This window comes from Artemia franciscana, chromosome 6, assembly GCF_032884065.1.
Source record: "Artemia franciscana chromosome 6, ASM3288406v1, whole genome shotgun sequence".
Lineage (NCBI taxonomy): Eukaryota > Metazoa > Arthropoda > Branchiopoda > Anostraca > Artemiidae > Artemia > Artemia franciscana.
The window spans coordinates 2,116,504-2,140,321 of record NC_088868.1 but is presented as its reverse complement, the minus strand read 5'-3'; the positions used below and the strand labels follow the sequence as shown (position 1 = coordinate 2,140,321).

The 23,818-nt window shown below is 36.6% G+C and overlaps 1 protein-coding gene across 1 annotated transcript in view; it reads left to right on the top strand.

The window, feature by feature from the left end:
* The window catches only part of LOC136027901 (uncharacterized), a 69,595-nt gene that overhangs the window by 27,385 nt on the left and 18,392 nt on the right, over positions 1–23,818 (top strand). Inside the window, exon 3 of the mRNA XM_065705332.1 lies at positions 9,389–9,534. Coding sequence (XP_065561404.1) covers positions 9,389–9,534 — 146 coding nt within the window. The remainder of the gene's footprint in view (positions 1–9,388; positions 9,535–23,818) is intronic.

Here is a 23,818-nt window from a genome sequence, read left to right as displayed (position 1 = left end):
GGAGAATGATTGATATGAGTGAAAGAAAGGGTTACTTACTTTTTGCTTTATTCCAGTGCTTTTGTGTTTGGAATCGAAACTGGGGTTGAGGAAACCGGTACAATTGACCTCAAAGTGCTGGTGGCAACGCTGGTGATGCTAGTGCTTGGAGATTTGTAGCGGGAATATTAGCTTATCAGTGAGATTTTGCAATTAGTACTTGCTTCTTATTGGTCACCGAAATAACCGCTAATTAGTAGGAAAAATTGGATGAATAAAGTTATAAGCAAGACATTTTCTGAATTTATATTTACTTTTTTTTTGCTTTCAGTCGGTTTGTGCTGACACAGTGGGACTTACTTCAACAATTATAGCTTACAGAAGGTATATCGGTTCTTCCGAAATTTAACTCTTTGCAGCAATTTACACAACTTTGAGCAAGCAAAATGAAGGAAATCGAAATGAGTTTTTAGTAAAAAGAAAAAAGCATAAAATTCCAAACCAATATTTTTTCCCAAAATGCTGGTCGTATCAACAAAAATCTGCTTTCATCTCCTATCTATTACTTTTTATTCAACAAACTCAAATAGATTTATATAGCCTAAACTTTTTCCAAAGTGTAAAAAAATGTGCAAAAAGTAAAAACAATAGCCTACATGATTTTTTTATTTCAAAAGTTACGCGAAAGGAAAATCTGCCTATAGGTGCTTAAATGAAGGTGTTATTCGCGATTCCTTGTCAAAGGAAGAACTAGATTAGTGAAAATTATACGTTAATTCAATTAATGCCACCAATGATGAGGAAGTCCGTCAAAATTGACCATTCTGGTCATAAGCTAGTAAAGCAGAGGCTACTCTTTGTTAAGATGATTAGTAAAAAGTGAATCCGCTACTTGACTCTCTAACCCACCTAGAATAAAGACTGATTTATGGATCCATTCCAAACAGTCAAGTCTAACTAAGACGTTTCGTTTCCTCTCTGTTACTGTCCAGATTTAAATTTGGCGCCCGGCTGGCGAGTAACCTCTATAACAAGATTCTCTCATATTGTTTTCAATAGCTGAAGAGGAACTGGAAAATACTTAAAAAATATTGGTATCGATATTCGATTAGATACTTCCCAAAGGTGTCGATACAATCCTAGCAACTCTATGCTGATTTAAAAACCCAAAGTCACGTTATTCAAACAACTCTTTCCACTGTTAAAATCATCAATTTGATGCACATAAAAATAATAACCTGTCAATAGTTTCGGCTTTAAGAGTTGCCTTAGACTGCTGAACAGTTGCCCAGCTTTGGACGAGAGCTTTCCTGAAGGCACAACAATTGCTAGTTCAAAGATTTTCTGAACTTTCTTGTTTTAAAGGCTTTTTCAGAAAACCAACGGTCTAGATTCTAGAGTCTCTGAACAAACACATACACAGTTTTTTTTTCGTGGGTTGGGAGGATAATAAAAAGGAATTTCGGGAGGGGCTCATAATGAAAAAAAAATTATTTGATAATTTAATGGGAAAACAATTTGTTTGATAATTTGAATAAGGATTCCATGGGGGACGAGGACCCCCCCCTTATTCGTACGTCCTTGTCTCTAAACTTGTACATTCGCATAACGCTAGAGCCAGAAAGAACCAACATTAGATGTCGGACTCTTTTAGGTCTATCGCTACTTTAACTGTAGGCAAAATCTTTGTATCCAGAACAATAACTCAAATCCAGCTCCTAACTTAGTTTAAATCGAACAAGAGTTACATAGTGAGTCGCAGTATCTTGGTAGTATAGTAGTTTCTTGGAGTCAGAGTGGATATTTCGCTTGTTTTATGTATGTCACCATGGCCCAATTGGGCTTTCATGTGAATAAATATATCTATCTATCTCTCTATAGCACCCTTAACCAGTTGATGTCCATATTTCATTTGGACGAAATCGCTGTTTCGTATATTCTGTCAAACATATTTTCCGTTCTGAAACTGCACAAAAGTCAAAACTATCCGTGCTGAAATGTCTTTGTTTGCCTCAGAAACGTCATGAGTAGAAGAACTTTAGAAAGGATACCTTCTTCAAAGGACTTTAGAAGGACTTTGTAAAGGATACCTTCTTTAAAGGACTTAGAAAGGATACAAAAGTCACAACTATCCATGCTGAAATGTCTTTTTTCGCCTCAGAAACGTCATGAGTGGAAGGACTTTAGAAAGGATGCCCTATATAAAGGACTTTAGAAAGACTTAGAAAGGATACAAAAGTCACAACTATCCATGCCGAAATGTCTTTTTTTCCTCAGAAACGTCATGAGTGAAAGGACTTTAGAAATGATACCTCTTTTAAAGGTGTTTAGAAATGATAACCTCTTTAAAGGACTTTAGAAGGACTTAAAAGGAATTTTGAAAGGATACAAAAGTCACAACTATCCATGCAGAATTTGTTTTTGCCTCAGAAACGTCATGGGTGGAAGGACTTTAGAAAGGATACCCTCTACTGAATCCTCCAGTGTGATTTTTTCAAAGTATCGCAAAACCTTAGTCACAGCTTCAAGTGACTCTAATTCTTGGTCCAGTAACTACTCCTAACCGAAACATGCTAAGGCTGAATAGATGTGACCTACCAGCTCAAGAAGTCTTCTTAGCATAATCGGAAAAGAATTCCATCATACTGGAGCGTCGGTCTGTTACTTTTTTTAGTTACTGCCCTAAAGAAGCTGACCTGCATTTGTCGAATGCATAAGTACTTTTCTGAAAAGCTAACGGTGGCTCTAGCTAACTAGACACGAGACTAAAGATCCACCGTCTTGGTAAACTTTTTCTTCTTCTTCTTGTTTGATAACTTAGAGGAGCTAATGCATAATCTCGATGCATTTCCAGGCCCCGTAACAGCTGGGAAGAAACCCTGGCCCTCTTATTGCCAAGTACAGATCAGTCCATTGTGCTACTACAATGTATCACATGACTATACAGTCAGCAGAAAGGTGGGCGTATAATTTTTTTTTTCTTCGGCATTCATCTGAATGTGGCGGGACTCATATTCTGTAGCAGCTATAGCTAAATCTGAAGCTATTCGGCTGGCTCCGTTATATTAGTTTTTCTTTTTGTCATGGTAGGCATAGTTTTTCTTTTCTTAAGTTCAATAGACTTTAACTAGTGACTGACTACCATGACCACGGAAGCTGAAGCTCCAAAAGTCTCTTTGTGACGTCATTTATTTGGTGTTTACCTTTGAGTACCGGTTGTTGACCACTATACAGAGACTTTTTTGGGATTTGTGAAATGTAAATGAACCATTTTTATTTGATTTCCTTATTTTTTTTTTATTACTTCATCTAGACATCAATGCAAATCTACTGCGGTAATTCAAAACGTGGTATGTGGTATGTTAGAAGTTCTACAGGAGAGTGAAAAACTGAAAATTGCTTTCGGGTGTTATGAACGAGCAGTCGCTCCTACGAAAAAAGTGTATGTCTAGCCCTCGCGAAGTGACTGGCTTGATTTTTTTTTTTTTTTTCAAAATTTGAAAATTCCATCTGTTTTATCACGTTGCAGCAATGGCTGTGATCTTGTTAAGAGCGAACCACAGGCCATAGTAGCCGAAAATTTAAAAACATGTCTTGAATAAAATTGTCTAGTGGCTAGTCATGTCTAATTTTAGAATTTTTCGGGTGCTGGAAAATGTCACGAGTTAGTTTATTTGAGCTGGTTTTGCAGATACGTCTTGAGTAATCTTCGACTAATAATTTTGGTTTGTTTTAAGTTTCAACTTTGGCCGTTACTCCCGCAAGAAAAAACTCGGCTTTTTTATGATTATTCTAGGAAAGGAAATATAGTGAATTAAAAAAGGTATGTATAGCGAAGAGGAGAAGGAAATATACTGAATTTGGAAGAAAACGGAAGTTCTGAATCACCTTAAAGCCAAAATGAAATACAGAAACACAGATTACCCTCGGTTAATTTAACATGTCTATCTTCATAAACCATTGTTTAATTATCAGGTCATTATTAGTATTGAAAAAGTATTTATTGTCATTAAATGTCTTTATAAAAAATAAGTTTTTTTTTAAAATATTATCAATTTATTTTGTTATTGACAAAAAGAGTCACATAACGCCTTGTGATTTACTGCAGACGCAATGGCACATGCATAAGTTTATGAAATGTTCATTTTAAGGATTTAGTTCAACCAAAACAAAATTTTCCTGCTGGACTTTTTCCAGATCATGCCTAATGGGTATAAACTCTTAGTTGTCATGTGATAAGAAAAAAAAAACGAAATACTTTCTGGTGAAAAAAGCCTCTGGATTCTTAAAGAATTAAATGAATAAAAACAGATTTTTTTTTCAACTGATAGTAAAGAGGGATATTAAAACTTAAAACGAGCAGAACTTGTTCCTTATATGAGGGGGCTTCCGCCTCCTCAAAATTTCGCTTCACACGCTAAAGTATTTTAAAACTTTTAAAAGGTTTTTCAAATCATGTCGGAAATCCACCTTCTGCGGAAATTTTTTTCTGGAAATCCCCCAGCCATGGAGAATTTCTTCTGTGAAAAATCCCCCCCCCCCCGTGTAAAAATCCTCAAGGCTATTTCAACCTCACCGAAATTTTCCCTAGGTTTAGGGAAAATTTTAGGTTAGGTTTAGGTTAGGTTATGGAGAGTTCCCTCGGAAAATCTCCCTATGTTAAATTTAGTCGGCAAAGACAAAATAAGACAAATAAAAAGAATTTCGTACAGGAATTCTGGCGAATTCTCCTAATCTAAAATTTTCCTTGGAGAGCTCGCCCGCGGAAACTTCCCTCTCTACGGCAAATGATCACTGTGGAAAATCCTTCCAAGAAGAAAATTACCCCATCCCAAAAAACAGAGGAAATGTCTGTATAATTGCCAATAACAAATACTATATGTAAATAGTGGATAAATTTCGAATATTACAGCCCATTTCCCTGGGGCTATAAGGGGTTTTGTTATTCCCAAAGGCATATTTAAAGTACTTTTTAACTATGCTGAAAAAAAATGATTATCTCAAAATTTTGATCGATGAATTCGGGGAAAAGGGTGTATTTGGGTTTGGCTAGCTGTCATCCAATCTTTTTGGTCACACTTAAAAATATCATTAGAACTATTGATTTCCAATCAAACGAGCCCCTTCTCGATCTCCTATGATCATTGGTTTGATACGATCCCCCCTCCTGGGAGAAAAAAGAAATAAACGAATAAACACGCACCCGTGATCTTTCTTCTCGAAAAAATGCAAAATTCCACATTTTTGTATATAGGCGGTTGACACCTTTGCAGAAGTGTTCTCTTCTCTGATACGCTGAATCTGATCTTGTATTTTTCTTTAAGATTTCGTGACGGTTTTGGGGTGTTTTCTCCGTTTTTTTAAAATTGGGCAGCTTTTCTCAGGCTCACAACTTTTGTTGGTTTACATTTAACTTAATGAACCTCATATATTTTGAATCAGCATAAAACTTCAGTTATTTTTATCTATCTACTGTTATCAAAGCTCTGTTTTTTAGTGTTTTGAGTTTATCGTAATAGTAAACGTTTATTTGGACATTAAAAAGAATTTCGCCTGGAGAGCTCATACGCGGAAACTTCCTTCTCTACGTCAAGTCTCTCTACTGTTACATTAACCTTATTGAGCTTTACATATTTGTATCAGCATAAAAATTCAATTCTTTTATCTATCTATTATTATCAAAGTGGTTTTTTTAGAGTTTCGGATTCATCTTAATAGTAAATGTTTATTTGAAAATTAAAAATTCGTATTATGAAGTGTTTATAACGCCATTGTTTTTTGTTTTTGTTTTTTTTTAAATTGACTTAAACGTTCCTTAGTCATAAAGTTTTGTTCTAAAAATGTGGATTTAAAGTGTATATTGTATTTCAGTATTTTCTCACTTATTATGTAAAACAAACAAGAGCTGAGAGTTCATATGGCACTTGTGACGAGGTCGGAAGAGCCAAGAGCTCATGTGGTATGAGCTCTAGAAAAATTCTAAGAATCAATAGATTGCTTTAAAAGGAAAATCAGAGGCTTAATGCCGGTCGGGATTTAATATAAGAGCTCTGAGTCGCGATGTCTTACTAAATATTAAAATTCATTAAGATCCGATCACCAACTCGCAAGTTAAAAATACCTCAATTTTTCTAATTTTTCCTCTACTTTCAGCCCCCCCCCCTGATGGTCGAATCGGGGAAAATGAATTTTTCAAATCAATTTGTGCAGCTCCCTGACACGCCTACTAATTTTCATTGTCCTAGCACGTCCAGAAGCACCAAACTCGCCAAAGCACTGAACCCCACCCCCTAAATCCCCCAAAGAGAGTGAATCGAGTCAGGTTATGTCAATCACGTATCTACGGCATTTATAAGCGTTTTCCAAGATTTCCGGTCTCCCCCTCCAACTCCACCCATGTCAACAGATCCGGTGGGGATTTGAACAAAATTCTAAGAATCAATAGGTTGATTTAAAAGGAGAATCAGCGGCTTAATGCCGGTCAGGATTTAAAATAAGAGCTCTGAGTCACGATGTCCTTCTAAATATCAAAATTCATTAAGATCCGATCACCCACTCGTAAGTAATAAATATCTAATTTTTTCAAATTTTTCTTCTCCCTTTAGCCCCCCAGGTCTTCTTATCTGGGAAAACGACTTTATCAAGTCAATTTGTGCAGCTCCCTGACATGCCTACCGATTTTCATCGTCCTAGTACGTCCAGAAGCACCAAACTCGCCAAATTACTGAACCCCTCCCGCCATCTCCTCCAAAGAGACGGTTACGTCAATCACGTATCTAGAACATTTGCTTATTCTATCCACCAAGCTTTATCCCGATTCCTCCACTATAAGCGTTTTCCAAGATTTCCGATTTCCCCCTCCAACTCCCTCCAATGTCAACAGATCTGGTCGGGATTCGAAATAAGAGCTCTGAGACATGAATTCCTTCTAAATATCAAATTTCATTAAGATCCAGTCACCTGTTCTTAAGTTAAAATATCTCAATTTTTCTACTTTTGGCAAGTTATCACCCCCCAGCTCCTCCAAAGAGAACGGATCCGTTCCAATTATGTCAATCTCGTTTTATTCAAAACTTGTGCTTATCCTTTCCATCAAGTTTTATCCCGATCTCTTCACCCTAAGCGTTTTCCAAGATTTCAGTTTCCCTCCTCCAACCCCTAGGTCCCCGGATCCCATTCGGGTGGAATTTGGAGCATCTGAGACATAAGATCCTTCTATATATCAAGTTTCATTAAGATCCGATCACCTATTCGTAAAATAAAAATACTCCATTTTTCACGTTTTCCAAGAATTCCGGTTTCCCCAAATGTCCCAGGATCTGGTCGGAATTTAAAATAAGAGCTTTAAAGGACAAGATCCTTCTAAATATCAAATTTAATTGAGAACGGGCTACCCTTTCGTAAGTTACAAATACTTCATTTTTCAGAATTACCCCCCCCCCCCAATAGAGCGGATACGTTCCAATTATGTCAACCACGTATCTAAGACCTCTGCTTATTTCTCCCATCAAGTTCCATCCCGATCCATGATTTTAGGTCCCCCCCCCCCCAAACTCCCCCCATGTCACCAGATCCGGTCGGCATTTAAAATAAGAACTTTGAGAACGATATTCTTTTAAATATTAAATCTTATTGAGATCTTCATTTTTTAATTAACCCCCCCCCCCCCCAACTACCCCAAAGAGAGCGGATTCGTTCCGGTTGTGTCAATCATGTATCTTTGACTTTTGCTTATTTTTCTCACCAAGTTTCATCCCGATCCCTCCACTCTAAGTGTTTTCCAAGATTTTAGGTTTCACCCTCCCACCTCCCCCCCCCCCACAATGTCACCAGATCTGGTCAGGGTTTAAGAGACACGATATCCTTCCAAACATCAAATTTCATTAAGATCTGATCAACCGTTCGTAAGTTAAAAATACTTCATTTTGTCTGTTTTTCTTTTCGATTTGACCCCAGATGGTCAAATCGGGAAAACGACTGTTTCTAATTTAATCTGGTCGTATTTCATCCCAAATTTCATCGTCCTAGGTTACCTGGAAGTGCCTAAAGTAGCAAAACCAGGGCCGACAGACAGACAAATAGACCGTCAGAATATGCGATTTCTATATGTCACTTGTTTAATACCAAATGACATAATAATACATCAATATTTCAAATTTTTCCAAATTAACAACCCCCAGCTCCTCCAAAGAGAATGGATCCGTTCCAATTATGCCAATCTTTTATCTTTAACTTGTGCTTATTCTTCCCATCAAGTTTCATCCCAATTTCTCTACTCTAAGGGTTTTCCTAGATTTCCGGTTTCAAGATTTCTGTTTTTCCCCTCCAACCCTCCATGTCCCCGGATCTGATTCGAATTGAAAATCGAGCATCTGAGACATAAGATTCTTCAATATATCAAGTTCGATTAAGATCCAATCACCCGGTTTTCCCCTACAACTCCACCCAATGTCACAGGATCTGGTCGGGATTTAAAATGAGAGTTCTAAAGCACAAGATCCTTCTAAATATCAAGTTCATTATGATCTGATCACCCGTTCGTAAGTTACAAATACCTCATTTTTTCTAATTTTTCCGAATTACTCCCCCCCCCTCCAACTCCACCAAAGAGAGCGGATCCGGTCCGGTCATGTCAGTTATGTATCATGGACTTGTGCTTACTCTTCCCACCAAGTTTCATCCTGATCTCTCCACTTTAAGTGTTTTCCAAGTTCCCCCTCCCCAATGACACTGGATCCGGTTGGAATTTAAAATAAGAGATCTGAGTTTCGAGGTCCTTCTAAGTCTGAAATTTCATTAAGATCCGATCACCCTTTGTAAGTTAAAAATACTTCTTTTTTTCTGATTTTTTAGAGTTACCCCTCCCCCCCAACTCCTCCAAACAGAGCAGACCCGTTCCGGTTATGTCAATCACGTAAATAGGACTCCTGCTTATTTTTCTCACCAAGTTTCATCTCAATCCCTCCAGTCTAAGCGTATTCCAAGATTTTTGGTCCCCCCCCCTGACTCTCCTCAATGTCACCGGATCGGGATTTAAAATAAGAGCTCTGAGACACGATACCCTTCCAAACATCGAATTTCATTAAGATCCAATCATCCGTTCGTTAGTCAAAAATACTTCATTTTTCTTTTTCTTTTCCGAATTCACCGGTAATTCGGAAAAAATTCCGAAATACCAAGTGCCATAATAACCGTATATGCTGCCGGATGAATGGTAGTAACCAATATTTCTGAAGTTTGATGTCTTACTATTATTTTTTTTTTTCCATTTGTTATTTTGAAAGGTCCATCATTGTAAGCGTCAAGGTAAGAAATGCTATAAAATAAATGCGACAAATCAATACCAACACTGAAAGATGTTTTATCATTACTGAAAATTTTTTATTTATTTTAATTTATTGTTTTGAAGGTCAAAAATTGAAGAAACGATAAGAGAAGCATCAAGAACTATAGAAGCCTCGCCTCTAAGAAAGGGTGAAAAGCCAAAACAAGTTGCTACTGGGGGTAAAGCTGGGGTTAAGATTCCTGATGTTTCTCCACAACCTTTCATTCCAAGTAAGTCTACACTGCTATTCTACTTACAAGTAATCGAATTGTCCAATAAGTTTCATTCAGAGTCCTAGGAATGGAAGAAAACTACATCATTGAGGGAATTGATGTCTTTATCTTCAAACCACTGGGCCATTAAAATGGGCAAGTCAACCGAGTTATTTTTATAATCTCTCCTCAGCGCCAATTGAAATTTAAAAAGTATGCACACTCTTAATGCTTTTGCCTTGTAAATTCAAAGGGTACCGACCAGGGAAAAGTTACACAATGTCAAATTATTATTTTAAATATTTATTCAATACTTAATTGATATTTATTGGAACATAAGTTAATTATAGTTAATTAAATCACAATAAATGATTATTAATACGTTATCGATGAATAAAGGTATAGCAGATCAGTGGCTTTTAGTGTATACCTGAGTCGATGCTTGAGGCACGGTTTGTATGTTTATTGAAAAGTTACTCCCTATTCGAGAAATCTTGTACTGCCCTCATGAAAAAAAATAACTTATATACAATGAGATTTATCAAAATGTTTAAATACGTACTTAAGCACTGCCTGCTGCGCCATGGGAATCAAAGTGCGCGAGCATCTTTTCTGAATCGAATCCTCGGGAATTTCCAGCTCTTCCAACGTCTTTCTGAATGTAATCTATTGGTATTATAGAGTAAACTTGCTTCTTTAACGAACCTCATAAATATGTGATTAAGGGAACTGGTGTGTCCCCTTAATGGTGTGTTCCCTATAATACCTATAATCTTAACGAAAATCACACCATCAGATTTAGCGTATCAGAGAACCCTACTGTAGAAGTTTCAAGCTCCTGTCTACAAAAATGTGGAATTTTGCATTTTTTTGCCACAAGGCGGATCACGGATGCGTGTTTATTTGTTTGTTTTTTTTTTCCAGGGGTGATCGTATCGACCCGGTTGTGCTAGAATGTTGCGAGAGGGCTCATTCTAACGGAAATGAAAAGTTCTAGTGCCCTTTTTAAGTGACCAAAAAAATTGGAGGGAACCTAGGCCCCCTCCCACGCTAATTATTTTCCCAAAGTCAACGGATCAAAATTCTGAGATAGCCATTTTATTCTGCTTAGTCGAAAAACCTTATAACAATGTCTTTGGGGACGACTTGCACCCCCACAGTCCCCGTGGGAGGGGCTACAAGTTCAAAACTTTGACCAGTGCTTACATATAATAATGGTTATTGGGAAGTGTACAGGCGTTTTCAGGAGAATTTTTTGGTTGGAGGCAGGGGTTGACAAGAGGGGGATATGCTGGGGGAACTTTCCATCGAGGAATTTTTCATGGGGGAAGAAAATGTCCATGAAGGGAGCGCAGGATTTACTAGCATTACTTAAAAAAACAATGAAAAAATAAATATGAAAAAGTTTTTTTCAGCTGGAAGTAAGGAGCAGCATTAAAACTTAAAACGAACAGAAATTATTACCCATTTGAGGGGCTCATCTCCTCCTAATACCTCGCTCTTTACGCTAATTTCGTATTTTACGTAATTTCAACCATTTATTCTGCGGCTTTTGTGATTCAGGGGTCATTCTTAATGAATTGGGACAAAATTTAAGCTTTAGTGTAAAGAGCGAGGTACTGACGAGGGGGCGAACCACCCTCGTATATGTAATAAAAACATGAGAATACAAAAGTTCTTTACGTAAGCTAATTTATAAGTTACGTATATCTTTTACTTATAAAAAGATTTGTAAAAAATTAAAAGTTCTAGTTGCCTTTTGAATTAACCGAAAATCGGAGGGCAACTAGGCTTCCTCCCCCGCTCTTTTTTTCTCAAAATCATTCGATCAAAATTATGAGAAAGCCATTTAGCCAAAAATAAATAAATATACAAATTTCGTTTTAATTATTCCTCTGCGGAGAGCCAAAATCAAAACATGCATTGATTCAAAAACTTTCAGAAATTAAATAAAAAAACAAGTTTTTTAAATGAAAGTAAGGAGCGACATTAAAACTGAAAACGAACAGAAATTACTCCGTATATGAAAGGGGCTTTTCCTTCTCAACGCCCCACTCTTTACGCTAAAGTTTTTTACTGTTTTAAAATGTAGAGTTAACAGAAAGAGTCAAACTTTAGCGTAAAGAGCGGGGCATTACGATTGTGTGACTTATAGGGGGTGTTTCCCCCTATTTTCTAAAATAAGGCAAATTTTCTCATGCTCGTAACTTTTGATGACAAAAACTAAATTTGATGAAACTTACATATTTAAAATCAGCATGAAAATATGATTCTTTTGATGTATATTTTAGCATCAATACTCTAGGACAACTGGGTCGATACGATCACCCCTGGGAAAAAAACAAAAAAAACAAATAAACACCCCCTGAAAGTCATAAAATCTTAACGAAAATCACACCATCAGATTCAGCGTATCAGAGAACCCTACTGTAGAAGTTTCAAGCTCCTATCTACAAAAATGTGGAATTTTATATTTTTTGCCAGAAGGCAGATCACGGATGCGTCTCCCTATTTTCTAAAATGACGCAAATTTTCTCAGGCTCGTAACTTTTGATGGGTAAGACTAAACTTGATGAAACTTAAATATTTAAAACCAGCATTAAAATGCAATTCTTTTGATGTAGCTATTGGTATCAAAATTCCGTTTTTTAGAGTTTCGTTTACTGTTAAGCTGGGGCGCTCCTTATTACAGTTCGCTACCATGAACTGTTTGAAAAGAAAATAATGCGGTATTTCGGGGCTTCTGACATTATTACTCCTTTGCGGAAGTTAGGCTCAAAATTGGAAAATGATTATATTTGTTCTCTGGGCCCCTTCCACCGCTTAGTTAGTTTATTTTCCCGTTAGTTTTCACCTGTTTTCGCTGTATAGTTGTGGTATCTCTTAGCAGTTCTTTCGTTAGTTGAGTTATGGTTGTGGTATATATGTTTTATCGCTCGTATAGTTGTGTTATTTTCAAATTATACTCCATAATAGAGAGGCTCCGAACACCCAGCATTGTATATTAAGCTCTGAATTTGACTTTTTTTTCTAACGTGACCAGATTCGTCCTGCGCCCTGCGCCCTTTCAATTGAATTTTTCTTCCCCCATGACATATTTCTCCAAGGAAAGATCCTCCCACATAGCCCCCTCCTCTCAACCCTACCCCCAAAACCAAAAAAATCTCCCCGAAAACGTCTGTACACTTCCCAATAACCATTATTATACGTAAACACTGGTCGAAGTTTGTAACTTGCAGCCCCTCCCCCAGGGACTGTGGGGGAGTAAGTCATACCCAAAGACATAGCTATTATGGTTTTCGACTATGCTGAACAAAATGGCTATCTCAAAATTTTGATCCGTTGACTTTGGGAAAAAATGAGCGTGGGAGGGGTCCTAGATGCCCTCCAATTTTTTTTTGTCACTTAAAAAGGGCACTAGAACTTTTCATTTCCGTTAGAATGAGCCCTCTTGCGACATTATAGGACCACTGGGTCGATACGATAACCCCTGGGAAAAAAACAAACAAACAAACAAATAAACACGCACCCGTGATTTGTCTTCTGGCAAAGAATACAAAATTCCACATTTTTGTAGATAGGAGCTTGAAACTTCTACAGTGGGGTTCTCATATACGCTGAATCTCATGGTGTCATTTTCGTTAAGATCCTACGACTTTTAGGGGGCGTTTCCCCCTATTTTCCTAAATAAGGCAAATTTTCTCAGGCTCGTAACTTTTGATGGGTAAGACTAAACTTGATGAAACTTATATATTTAAAATCAGCATTAAAATGCGATTATTTTGATGTAGCTAATGATATCAAAATTCAATTTTTTAGAGCATTGGTTACTATTGACCCGGATCGCTCCTTACTAAAGTTCGTTACCACGAACTGTTTGATAACAGTGAAAAAATAATTATGTGGTATTGTTGGTGTGTTGCGTTGTGTACGTGTGTCTGCATGACAATAACAAGGAAAAGGTAAACTAATGTTTTGTTTTTTTGTTTTTTTTTACTAAAGTTGGGGACAAATACCATTAAGGGGTATATATATATATATATATATATATATATATATATATATATATATATATATATATATATATTCTTCAAGACAATGAAAAACCCACTCAATACAACCTATAATTTACAAATATATTATAATATGTTCGTAATTTCCTAATCTACAGGCATTTGTACGTCTGTATTCACACCGGCTGTCTTTTATCTTGTTTGCCCTGTAATTACTTAAATATCAGCTAAATAAGAAGCAGGACCTGATTTCGTTTTATAAGCAGACAGGTTTGAATTGTCACAAATGAAGCATGTGTTTTTGAAGTCACGTTTCCTGGTTTAGTTCCTGTTCATTGCGTAACTTCTTGAGCCTTTCTTGGCACTCATACCATATTTTATTAACTGACTTTCATCAGCAGTTGGCTCTTTCTACGCATTTTCCCTACACTACTTAGAAAAACCACGTGTATCCGGTAGAATCTGAGCCGGGTTCGATCAGCCATACGGAGGGAGGCGGTCTAATTTAATGTGGTGATTTTTTTTTGTAAACCTAGTCTGTTTTCTATTGGCACGTGTTTTCTGAAAAAATCTGAGCAAAAACGTGTTCTTTTATCGCGTGTGGAAAATTTTGGCTATGAAACTTGTGTTACATCCGAAATTTCTAGCATGTTGTTCAGAGATTATATCGAAAGTTCAGAATCAATAAACCTGTATACTGACCTCAGAAGAAATGGGGGCATTTTATCTATTAAGTCTAAGCCATTTTTTGAACAATACTTAGCAAGTAGCCTAATTATTGTGTGCAATTTTTCTGGTTCTTTATGATGTTTTACTTCTGATTTAGGTTTTTGAAGAATGTTTATCCGAAATTCATGTTTCATTTTGACAGTTTCTTATGTAATAAATTATTAACAGTTACAATTTACAGTGCAATAATTTAGCTTGGCGAGATTGTTTACCGGGGACCGGCGTTTCTCCCCCCCACCCTCCGGAAAATTCCTTCTGTGGAAATTCTCCTCCCACCACCAATCCGCGGAAAATCCCAACCTGGAAATTTCCCTCCGCAGAAATATCCCCCCGGTACTTGTGTAGTATTCAGAACACACTCAATAAGTGAAGTTAGGTACTTTCGTGAAACAAACTACGATGCTGGTACATTTTAATTAAGTATTTTACATATAGAGGTGGTTAGGTGTTACGTGTTTTCTGAAAATATCTGTGCAAAAACGTGTTCTTTTATCGCGTGTGGGAAATTTTGGTCATGAAACTTGTGTTACATCTGAATTTTTTAGCAGGTTGTTCAGAAATTATACCGAAAGTTAAGAAACAATAAACCTGTATACTGACCTCAGAAGAAACGGGAGCATTTTATATATTAAGTCGGAACCCTTTTTGGAACAATACGTAGCAAGTAGCCTACTTTTTGTACGCATTTTTTTTTGTTTATTGTGATGTTTTACCGCTGATTTAGGTTTTAAAATGCCGAAACCCTATAGGCAAGTGGGTATTCTCCTGATAAGCCCTTATGTTGGGTTGTCGCCTCTGAATTATATGTCTTTTTTACTGTTTTTAATATTTGTTAAATGACGACTCATACATACACGACACGACTGCCTGTCCATAGATTATTCTTTATGGTTGACTGTGTATGGCTATGTTGTTTGACCTATGTAATTGAATGGATGAGTAGGGTCAAGTACTGATCAATATTAATTACTAAAGTAGGAAAACAGTCTTCCTTTCTGTATCTGTTTTGTTTTATGTTGTATGTTTATTTATGTGTTTTTGCTGTTGCATGGTGATTTCTTTTTTATTATTTCATTTTGACAGTTCATTATGTAATAAATTATTAACAATTGCAATTCACAGTGTAATAATTTAACTTGGCAAGATTGTTTACCGGGGTCCGGCGTTTCTCCCCCCTCCCCCTTGGAAAATTGCCTCTGTGGAAATTCACCCCCCCCCCACCAACGCGCGGAAAATTCTAACCTGAAAATTCCCCTCTGTAGAAATACCCCCCCCCCCTGTGGAAAATTTTCCCCTCAAAATTCCCTCGAAAATCCCCATGGCCCGCCTTTGGAGTTTATACGACCAACCCTTTTATACGAAGTGCTTCTGGGGAAAAAAATAAGTAATTATTAGTACTTTGAACCCTTATGGCTCTCTTATGGCAACGCTATAGCATTGTCTCTGACTTTAATAGGTCAGTTTAACTTTCAATTTCCCTTCTAAGGAGTATCCGGAAATATCCAGGGGGTTTGGGGGGGGGGGGGAGTTTCCCACGGGAGACGCCTAGACTATATTTATTAATCCTGTCCTGCATTCCATTTATACATTTGCTGAGAAAATTTGTGAGCAGAAACAAAAAAAAGGTATATCGTTAACGCCTTTGCAAGGTTTCGACTGAGTCTTGGTCCATTTCAATTTTTCAGTAAGTTGCTCAGGAATTCATTGAAAATTCAGACGAAACAAGCCAGTATGCTGACTTCAGAAAAAATAGAACCACTTCATTTTTCTTTGGAAAGGGGTGGCAAAAAGGGACGTGGGAAGGGTGGTGATTGCCTTCTAGTCACTTTTGACTCTTAAAAATGGCAATAATTTTAACCAGGAATTAAAAAAGACAGCTCCTTCCGTACCAAGTGGCCTGAAAACAGATAATACGTTGAAACCTTATCGTTCTTATAATAACGGGAAACTGGGGCGAAATTCAGAGTTTCCTTGAATGAGGTTGAATTGAGGTTGAATGAGGTCTTTGAGAATGGGTCATAAGAAAGAATTTAAAGACAATTGTAACTTCTTGGGAGTGATTAAAGAGTGAATCCTTGGACATATTGGGGAGAGTGTTCCCCCCCCCCATTAAAGAGTGAATCCTTGGACATGTTGGGGGGGGGGGAGTGTTCCCCCCATTAAATAGTGAATCCTTGGACATATTGGGGGGAGTGTTCACAGCTTTGTTTGCCTCAGGTGAGTTGGCTCTGGGACGAAATACTTTGACATAAATACCATGGAGGTATCGACCCCTATTTCACACCTTGTTAAAAATACCCAAAGAAAGTATTCCTCCTAGTGAATGAAGGATTTGGGTGATAATCTTTCCTTCGCTTTGTATTGATCTAAAGGATCTCTCACGGAAAGTTATATAATTTCGAAGCCTGTACATTGAAGCCTCGAATTTCGAAATTTGAAGCCTAGGCCTATACATGCTTTATGAGGCTGACGGCGTCCTCTGTAACTTTACAGACAAATGCTTTGACAATTTACGTCTGTTCTACAAAGTCGTCCCTGTATTTGGCCTTTTGTTTTACAAGTCTCTCGCCCCTTCCCCCCTTAAATACGACCCTAAAAAAGTTATATTAATATGTCTGTTTAGCCTATTACAGGAGTATATATTCTTCTAGCACCACTCTTGCTTGTGGTAACTTCTCTGGGTTTTAAGTTTGAATTGACTATTCATTTTATTTCTGTTCATATTGATCTTTTCATCCTTAGCAATCTCTGGTATTTTTAAGTTGAATATGTATGTTTATTTCAATTCTTTTTTTTCTAGGTATCATTTGCTTTTTTCGTTCATTTATGATTTCTGTTCGTCTAAGTTTTACTTATTATATGAATTTATTTCAGCCCGTTTTAAGTTTACATATGACGCTATATTGTAAAAGTGTTATACACGAAATAATATTTAGTGAATATATAATTGTAAAAAGTCCTGCCCTGAGAATTTGAATTTTATGTTTCAACAAAACCTAATTTTTTGTGTTCATCAAGGTTCTCAAAGATCCTTTAGCATATCCATTTTCTAATATTTGGTTTTTGACGTTGCTTTGTTTTCCATGTTTTGAGATTTTTTTCAAATTGTAAGTACATCCCTTTCACCCATCCTCTTCTTTTCTCAAGTTGGGGTGAGAATAATACTACAGATGAAAAGTTGAAACCTAAAATGAATAGCGATTAAAGTTCATATTCAGTCAAGCTAAAACGAATAGTAACTACAACAATAGTAACTGCAACATAAGAATAGTAAAACGAATAGAATAAGTAAAAACATAAGAATATAAAAACGAATAGTAACTACAACAAATAACTAAATACATGGAAGGAGTAAGTTATATATGGTGGCACGACGAAATATTAAAAACTTAAAATATATAAGTTCGACATATAAAAAATGCGAATAAGAATAAGAAAGAGAAATATTGAAATACATGCCTTTCCATCGGACCAAAAGAAGTCTTGCGACCGCACTCTTGCAACTACTGTAGCTAACCGTAACTTCATTTTCACATATACGATCAAAGACTCCCCAGTCAAGCCAGGTTCTAGGCTGTAACTTTTCACCTGCCCTCTATCGACACTGGAGAACGGAAGCAGAACTGACTCATCGTCGGTATATTTAGCTTCTCTTTATATTCCCTTCCTTTTTGAAGTATTATTTTAATCCGAGTTGTTTTTTGTTCCAGTGAAGATATTGCTGCCTGTTATTACATTTGTGATAATACTAGTACTACTAACAACTCACCGCAGCCCCAAGCCGCCTGAGGCCAACACAACTACCTGCACTCCTCCATCCCAATCTATTCAAAGCCTCCCTCTTTACACCCTCCAAGGAATTTCTCATTTCGCTTAAATCTTTCTTTATAACATCATTCTACCCCAACCGCGGACGACCTGCTTTCCGTTTAACCCTAGACGGTTGGCCAAAAAAGGACGATCTTCGGCAATCTGTTATCATTCATCCGCAGAACCTGCGCTGGGAATCTTATCCTTTCTCTCATTAGCCCTTGAAAGTAAGATTGAACCATACTTTTCGTACAGCCTGCTGTTTGAAATATGGTCAGGCAGCCGGGCACCCAGAACAATCCTTAGGCAATTTCTCCCTTTTTCATCCGTTATTTCGTTAATATCCATCCGTTAGTTCGTAAATATTCATCCGTTTTTCGAAGCGCCCATGCTTAAAAACCATATTTGACCACTGCCATCACTGTACCTTCCAATATTCTAATTTTGTTTTGCAAACTTATCTTCCTGTTCTTCCGAAATTTTTTTAAACGTGAAAAACACACTGAGCCTTGGCTATTCAACTTTTACTATCTTCACTCCTCCCACCGTCTCTACTAGCAATACTACCAAGGTAATTTAAGCTTTCCACTTGATCAATCTTTTCATTACCCAATTTCGTGTTTTTATCTTCGTTCATTCCTAACTTTAGCTACTTAGTTTTCTTAACTTTAATTTTCAAACCTATTCTACCACCCTGAACTCGAAAAACCTCTAGAAGTACATTGATTTTGCTCAAATCTCATCTATGAGGCTAAAATCATCGGCATAATCTAAGTCCATGAGAGTTTTTCATCCCCATTTGATTCCGTGTCTCCCATTGCCTTTCCTGTGCTTCTTAAGATAAAGTCCATCAAAATGATTTATATAAAGGGAGATAGCACACAATCCTGCTTAATTCCTGATTTAATGCAAAACCAGCTGCTAACCTAATTTCCTACCTTAACCTTAACAGTGTTATTCTAGTACATTGCACTAATCAGTTTAATGTATTTGTCTGGTATACCTTACAAGGATAAGACCTTTGCTAAAACTCTTCTATAAACAGAATTGAATCCTCGCTCATAATCTATAAAACTAACCATCAAAGGTGTTTGTTAACTCAGGCACTTCTCAATTATTAGATAAAAAAAAAAAACAAGTTTTTTTAGCTGAAAGTAAGGAACGACATTAAAACTTAAAACCAACAGAAATTACTCCGTATATGAAAGGGGCTGTTCCCTCCTCAACACCTCGCTCTTTGCGCTTCAGTTTGACTCTTTCTCTCAACTCTACTTTTTAAAACAGTGAAAACTTTACTTTCAGTTAAACAAGCTTGTTTTTTTTTTTTTTTTTTATTTAATTTCTGAACTTTTTTGAGTTAATCCATGTTTTGATTTCAGTTCTCCGCAGATGAATAATTAAAACGAAATTTGCATATTTATTTTTTTGGCTAAATTAATTTCTCGTAGTTTTGATCGAACAATTTTGAGAAAAAAGGAGCGGGAAAGAGGCCTAGTTGCCCTCCAATGTTTTTGTTACTTAAAAAGGCAACTAGAACTTTTAGTTTTTTACGAACGTTTTCATTAGCAAAAGATATACGTAACTCATGAATTAGCTCACTTAACGAACTTCTATATTCGTATGTTTTTATTACGCATATGAGGGGGTTCGCCCACTCGTCAGTACCTCGCTCTTTACACTAAAGCTTATATTTTGTCCCAATTCCTTCAGAATGACCCCTGAATCACAAAAGCCGTAGAGTAAATAGTTGAAATTGCTAAAAATACTTTACCGTAAAGAGTAAGGTATTAGGAGGAGATGGACCACTTATATGCGCAATATTTTCTGTTCGTTTTAAGTTTTAATGCAGTACCTTTCTTTCAGTTGAAAAAACTTTTTCATATTTATTTTTTCATTGTTTTTTTTTTTTTAATAATGCTAGAAAATTCTGCGCCCCCTTCATGGAAATTTTCTTCCCCCATGACAAATTCCTCCTTAGAAAGTTCCCCCAACACAGCCCCCTCTTCTCAACCCCTTCCCTCAACCAACAAATCCCCCTGAAAACGTCTGTATACTTCACAATAACCATTACTATATGTAAGCACTGGTCAAAGTTTTTAACTTGCAGCCCTTCCAACGGGGACTGGGGAGAGTAGGTTGTCCCCAAAGACATAGTTATTAGGTTTTTCGACTATGCTGAATAAAGTGGCTATCTCAGAATTTTGACCAGTTGATTTTGGGAAAATATGAGCGTGGGAGGGGGTCTAGGTGTCCTCCAATTATTTTGGTCACTTAAAAAGGCCACTAGAACTTCCCATTTGCATTCGAATGAGCCCTCTTGCAAAATTCTAGGACCACTGGGTCGATACTATCACCCCTGAAAAAAAAAAAAACGCATCCGTGATCTGTCTTCTGGCAGAAAATACAAAATTCCACATTTTTGTTGATAGGAGCTTGAAACTTGTACAGTAGTGTTTTCTGATGCGCTGAATCTGATGGTTCGATTTTCGTTGACTTTTCTATGACTATGACTTTCTATGACTTTTAGGGGGTGTTTCCCCCTATTTTCTAAAACAAGGCAAATTTTCTCAGGCCCGTAGCTTTTGATGGGTAAGACTAGACTTGATGAAACTTGTATATTTAAAATCAGCATTAAAATGCGATTCTTTTGATTTAACTATTGATGTCGAAATTCCGTTTTTTAGAGTTTTGGTTACTATTGAACCGGGTCGCTCCCTACTACAGTTCGTTACCACGAACTGTTTGATTAACCTAGGAATAAAAATTTTATTCTTCTCTTATAAATTTGTCTATTTAAGAAACTCATTTACCACACTATCAGCTCTTGGACCCTAGTTATTTTCAATCTTTTTAGTACTGTCGCTAATTCCCCTTGCAAGACAAGTCAGTTTAACACATTCTCAAAATGTTCTGCCCATCTCTCTAACTCTTTTCTTATCACTAATTGTAGCTCCGTTCGAATCTTTAACCTGGACAAGTCTCAATATATTGACTACTCTCAATATATTAAGTTTTGATGTTGCTCCTTATTTTCAGTTGAATTTTTTTTTTTTTTAATCACCATCATATATTCAGTATAACAGCACTTTAACAACACAGTGCACTGTAAAAAAAAGAAAAAAAATTGATTTCTAACAAAATTTTTGTTGGCCTTTAATCAAGTAAAAAAAATTCAATTTTTCGGTTGAAATTCTGACTTGCTGTTTGAAATCTCACAAATTTTAGAAATTACTAAGATTTAAGTACTTTTCAGTAGAAAAAATGTAATTATCAACGTAAATAGATTATATTAATCAACATGGTTTGGACTTCAACAATAGTTTTCCTTGAATATCATTTTAAATTTGACTATTGAAAGTAATATGTTCAGTATAAATTCAATTCAAACACTGGAATTATCAAACAGTTCGTGGTAACGAACTGTAGTGACCCGGCTCAATAGTTTTTTACTGTTTTAAAAAGTAGAGTTAAGAGAAAGAGTCAAACTTTAGCGTAAAGAGCGAGGCGTTGAGGAGGAAAAGCCCCTTTCGTATACGGAGAAATTTCTGTTCCTTTTAAGTTTTAATGTCGCTCCTTACTTTCATTTAAAAAAACTTGTTTTTTTTTTATTTAATAGCAGAAACAGGCGGATGCTAATTGAAATTTGGATTTAAAAAGATAATATAAAAATAAGGTAATATATTTTTACTTTTAAATGAGTTTAACTTACTTGTCTGCAAAACTAAGACGCAGAAATTTATGTACAGAAATTATCTTTTAACTTTACAATCGCTTTTTAAAAATAAATTTTTTGTGAGTTTCTGCAGGTAGAAAATTTCTTAAGATGCTACCCTAATCTTAAAATTCTCAAGTTCAATTCAGTTTCTCGAGTTCTGTTTATTTTCATAAAATAACAGTAACAAAAACATTATCCCAAAGGGCTCAACGGCCCGTTATTTGGGAAACGGCATACAATAAATAAAGAATCATAAAACTTGTCATAAACATACTAACCAACATCTAAATGTAAATATGTAAGGACAAGAAATCAACTCACCGGCAGTCCCCACGAAACAGCGACCCTCACATCACCCGACAATAAAATACAAATTAAAATTCTCGCGTCATCGAGGATACAACACCAGCTAAACAACAACCCAAAAAAGAAAGAAAAAATAATAATATATAAACCATAAGAAACATTTAATAAGAAGCCTTTAATAAGAAACTTTTCATCTGTCTCTTAAAGGAGCCAAGTGTTCGTGACTGCCGGATCTCAGCGGGAACCAAGTTCCAAGCACGCCCCACAGTCACAGCCAGGCCGAAGTCTGAACGGACCGAGGGACTAGCTGGAATCATCACATCCTCCCGGTTGCGAACCATATACAAATTTACTTCCCCTACTAGTTTAAGCAGTCCCGAAAAACAACATGGGAGATCTCCCTGGAAGTATTGATATGCCAACGAAGATAGAGATAAAACATAATATCTTTAATTTTGAGGAGGTCAAGAGGAGTGTGTGTAGCCGACTGGAGAATTCTTGCTGCTTTCTCATAAAGATTGTGAATAGGAGCAAGTACCGAGGGAAATGTGGACATCCGCACAGACGAACAGTAACATATATAAGGGTAAATCAGAGAAAAGTATAAAAGACGGAGGATAGGGAAAAGAAATAAACGCTTTAATTTTCGGATGATACAAAGTCCACGGGAAATTTTCACTCTTATTTTTTGAACATGCCACTTAAATGATAAATTTTCATCCAAAAGAACTCCCAAGAATCGCACATATCGATCCGGGGGACGACTTATGGAGCTCTTGGTGTATGAAGCTCAGTAATTGTGGGGCAGTTCACACCTTTACGAGAAAAAATAAGAAGGTAGGACTTCTTTACATTTAAAGTTAGTTGATTTATGTCAAACCAAAAGAGTATTTTCTCAGTCATTGCTTGAAGCTTTAGAATAAGGGATGATTCATCCGGAGCTGCAGCACCTAAAGTGGTGTCATCTGCAAATGCTATTAATTCTTCTCGACTATCAGGTGTGAACATCAACGTACTCTGAGAGTAAGATTTGTGACACAATCCACAGCAAACATTGTTAATTGGGGTGTTAAAAAGTTGGTTATATGAGGGAGAGGGTTGGCCCAAGAATAGAACCTTGGGGTACTCCGTATTCAATTGGAACTTTTTCGTCTGTAACTTCCGTGGCGATAGATCTGTCAGTTAGGTATGACGAGAACCAAGACAATGCTTCCCCACGGACACCAAAATGACAAAGTTTACCGATGAGAATCTTATATGTTAGGCTGCCAAAAGCTTTCTTTACATCAAGAAAAATGGCTGCTGGAATAAGATTAGAATCTAAAGATCGTCGCATAAACTGAAGAAGTCTATTACAAGCATGTTCTTTAGAATACTTTGCATGAAACCCAAACTGATGCTGATGGAAAAAAAAATTTGCTTCAAGAAATCTCACCAGACGTTTGAGCATTGCTCTTTCAAATATCTTAGAGAACACTGACAGAAGAGAGATCGGCCTGTAGTTCCAAGGATCCTTTCGGTCACCTCCTTTAAAGAGAGCTATAACACGTGCAAGTTTAAGACGTTGGGGAAATACTCCTAGTTGAAATGACCTATTAATCAAATGGTAAATTGGGGTGATAATCGATGGAAGAATATGTTTAATTACTTTAGCAGAAATTTGGTCGAAATCTGCTGAAGAATTCTTTAAAGACAGAACAATATTTCTAATTTCCTGCACCGTAACCTC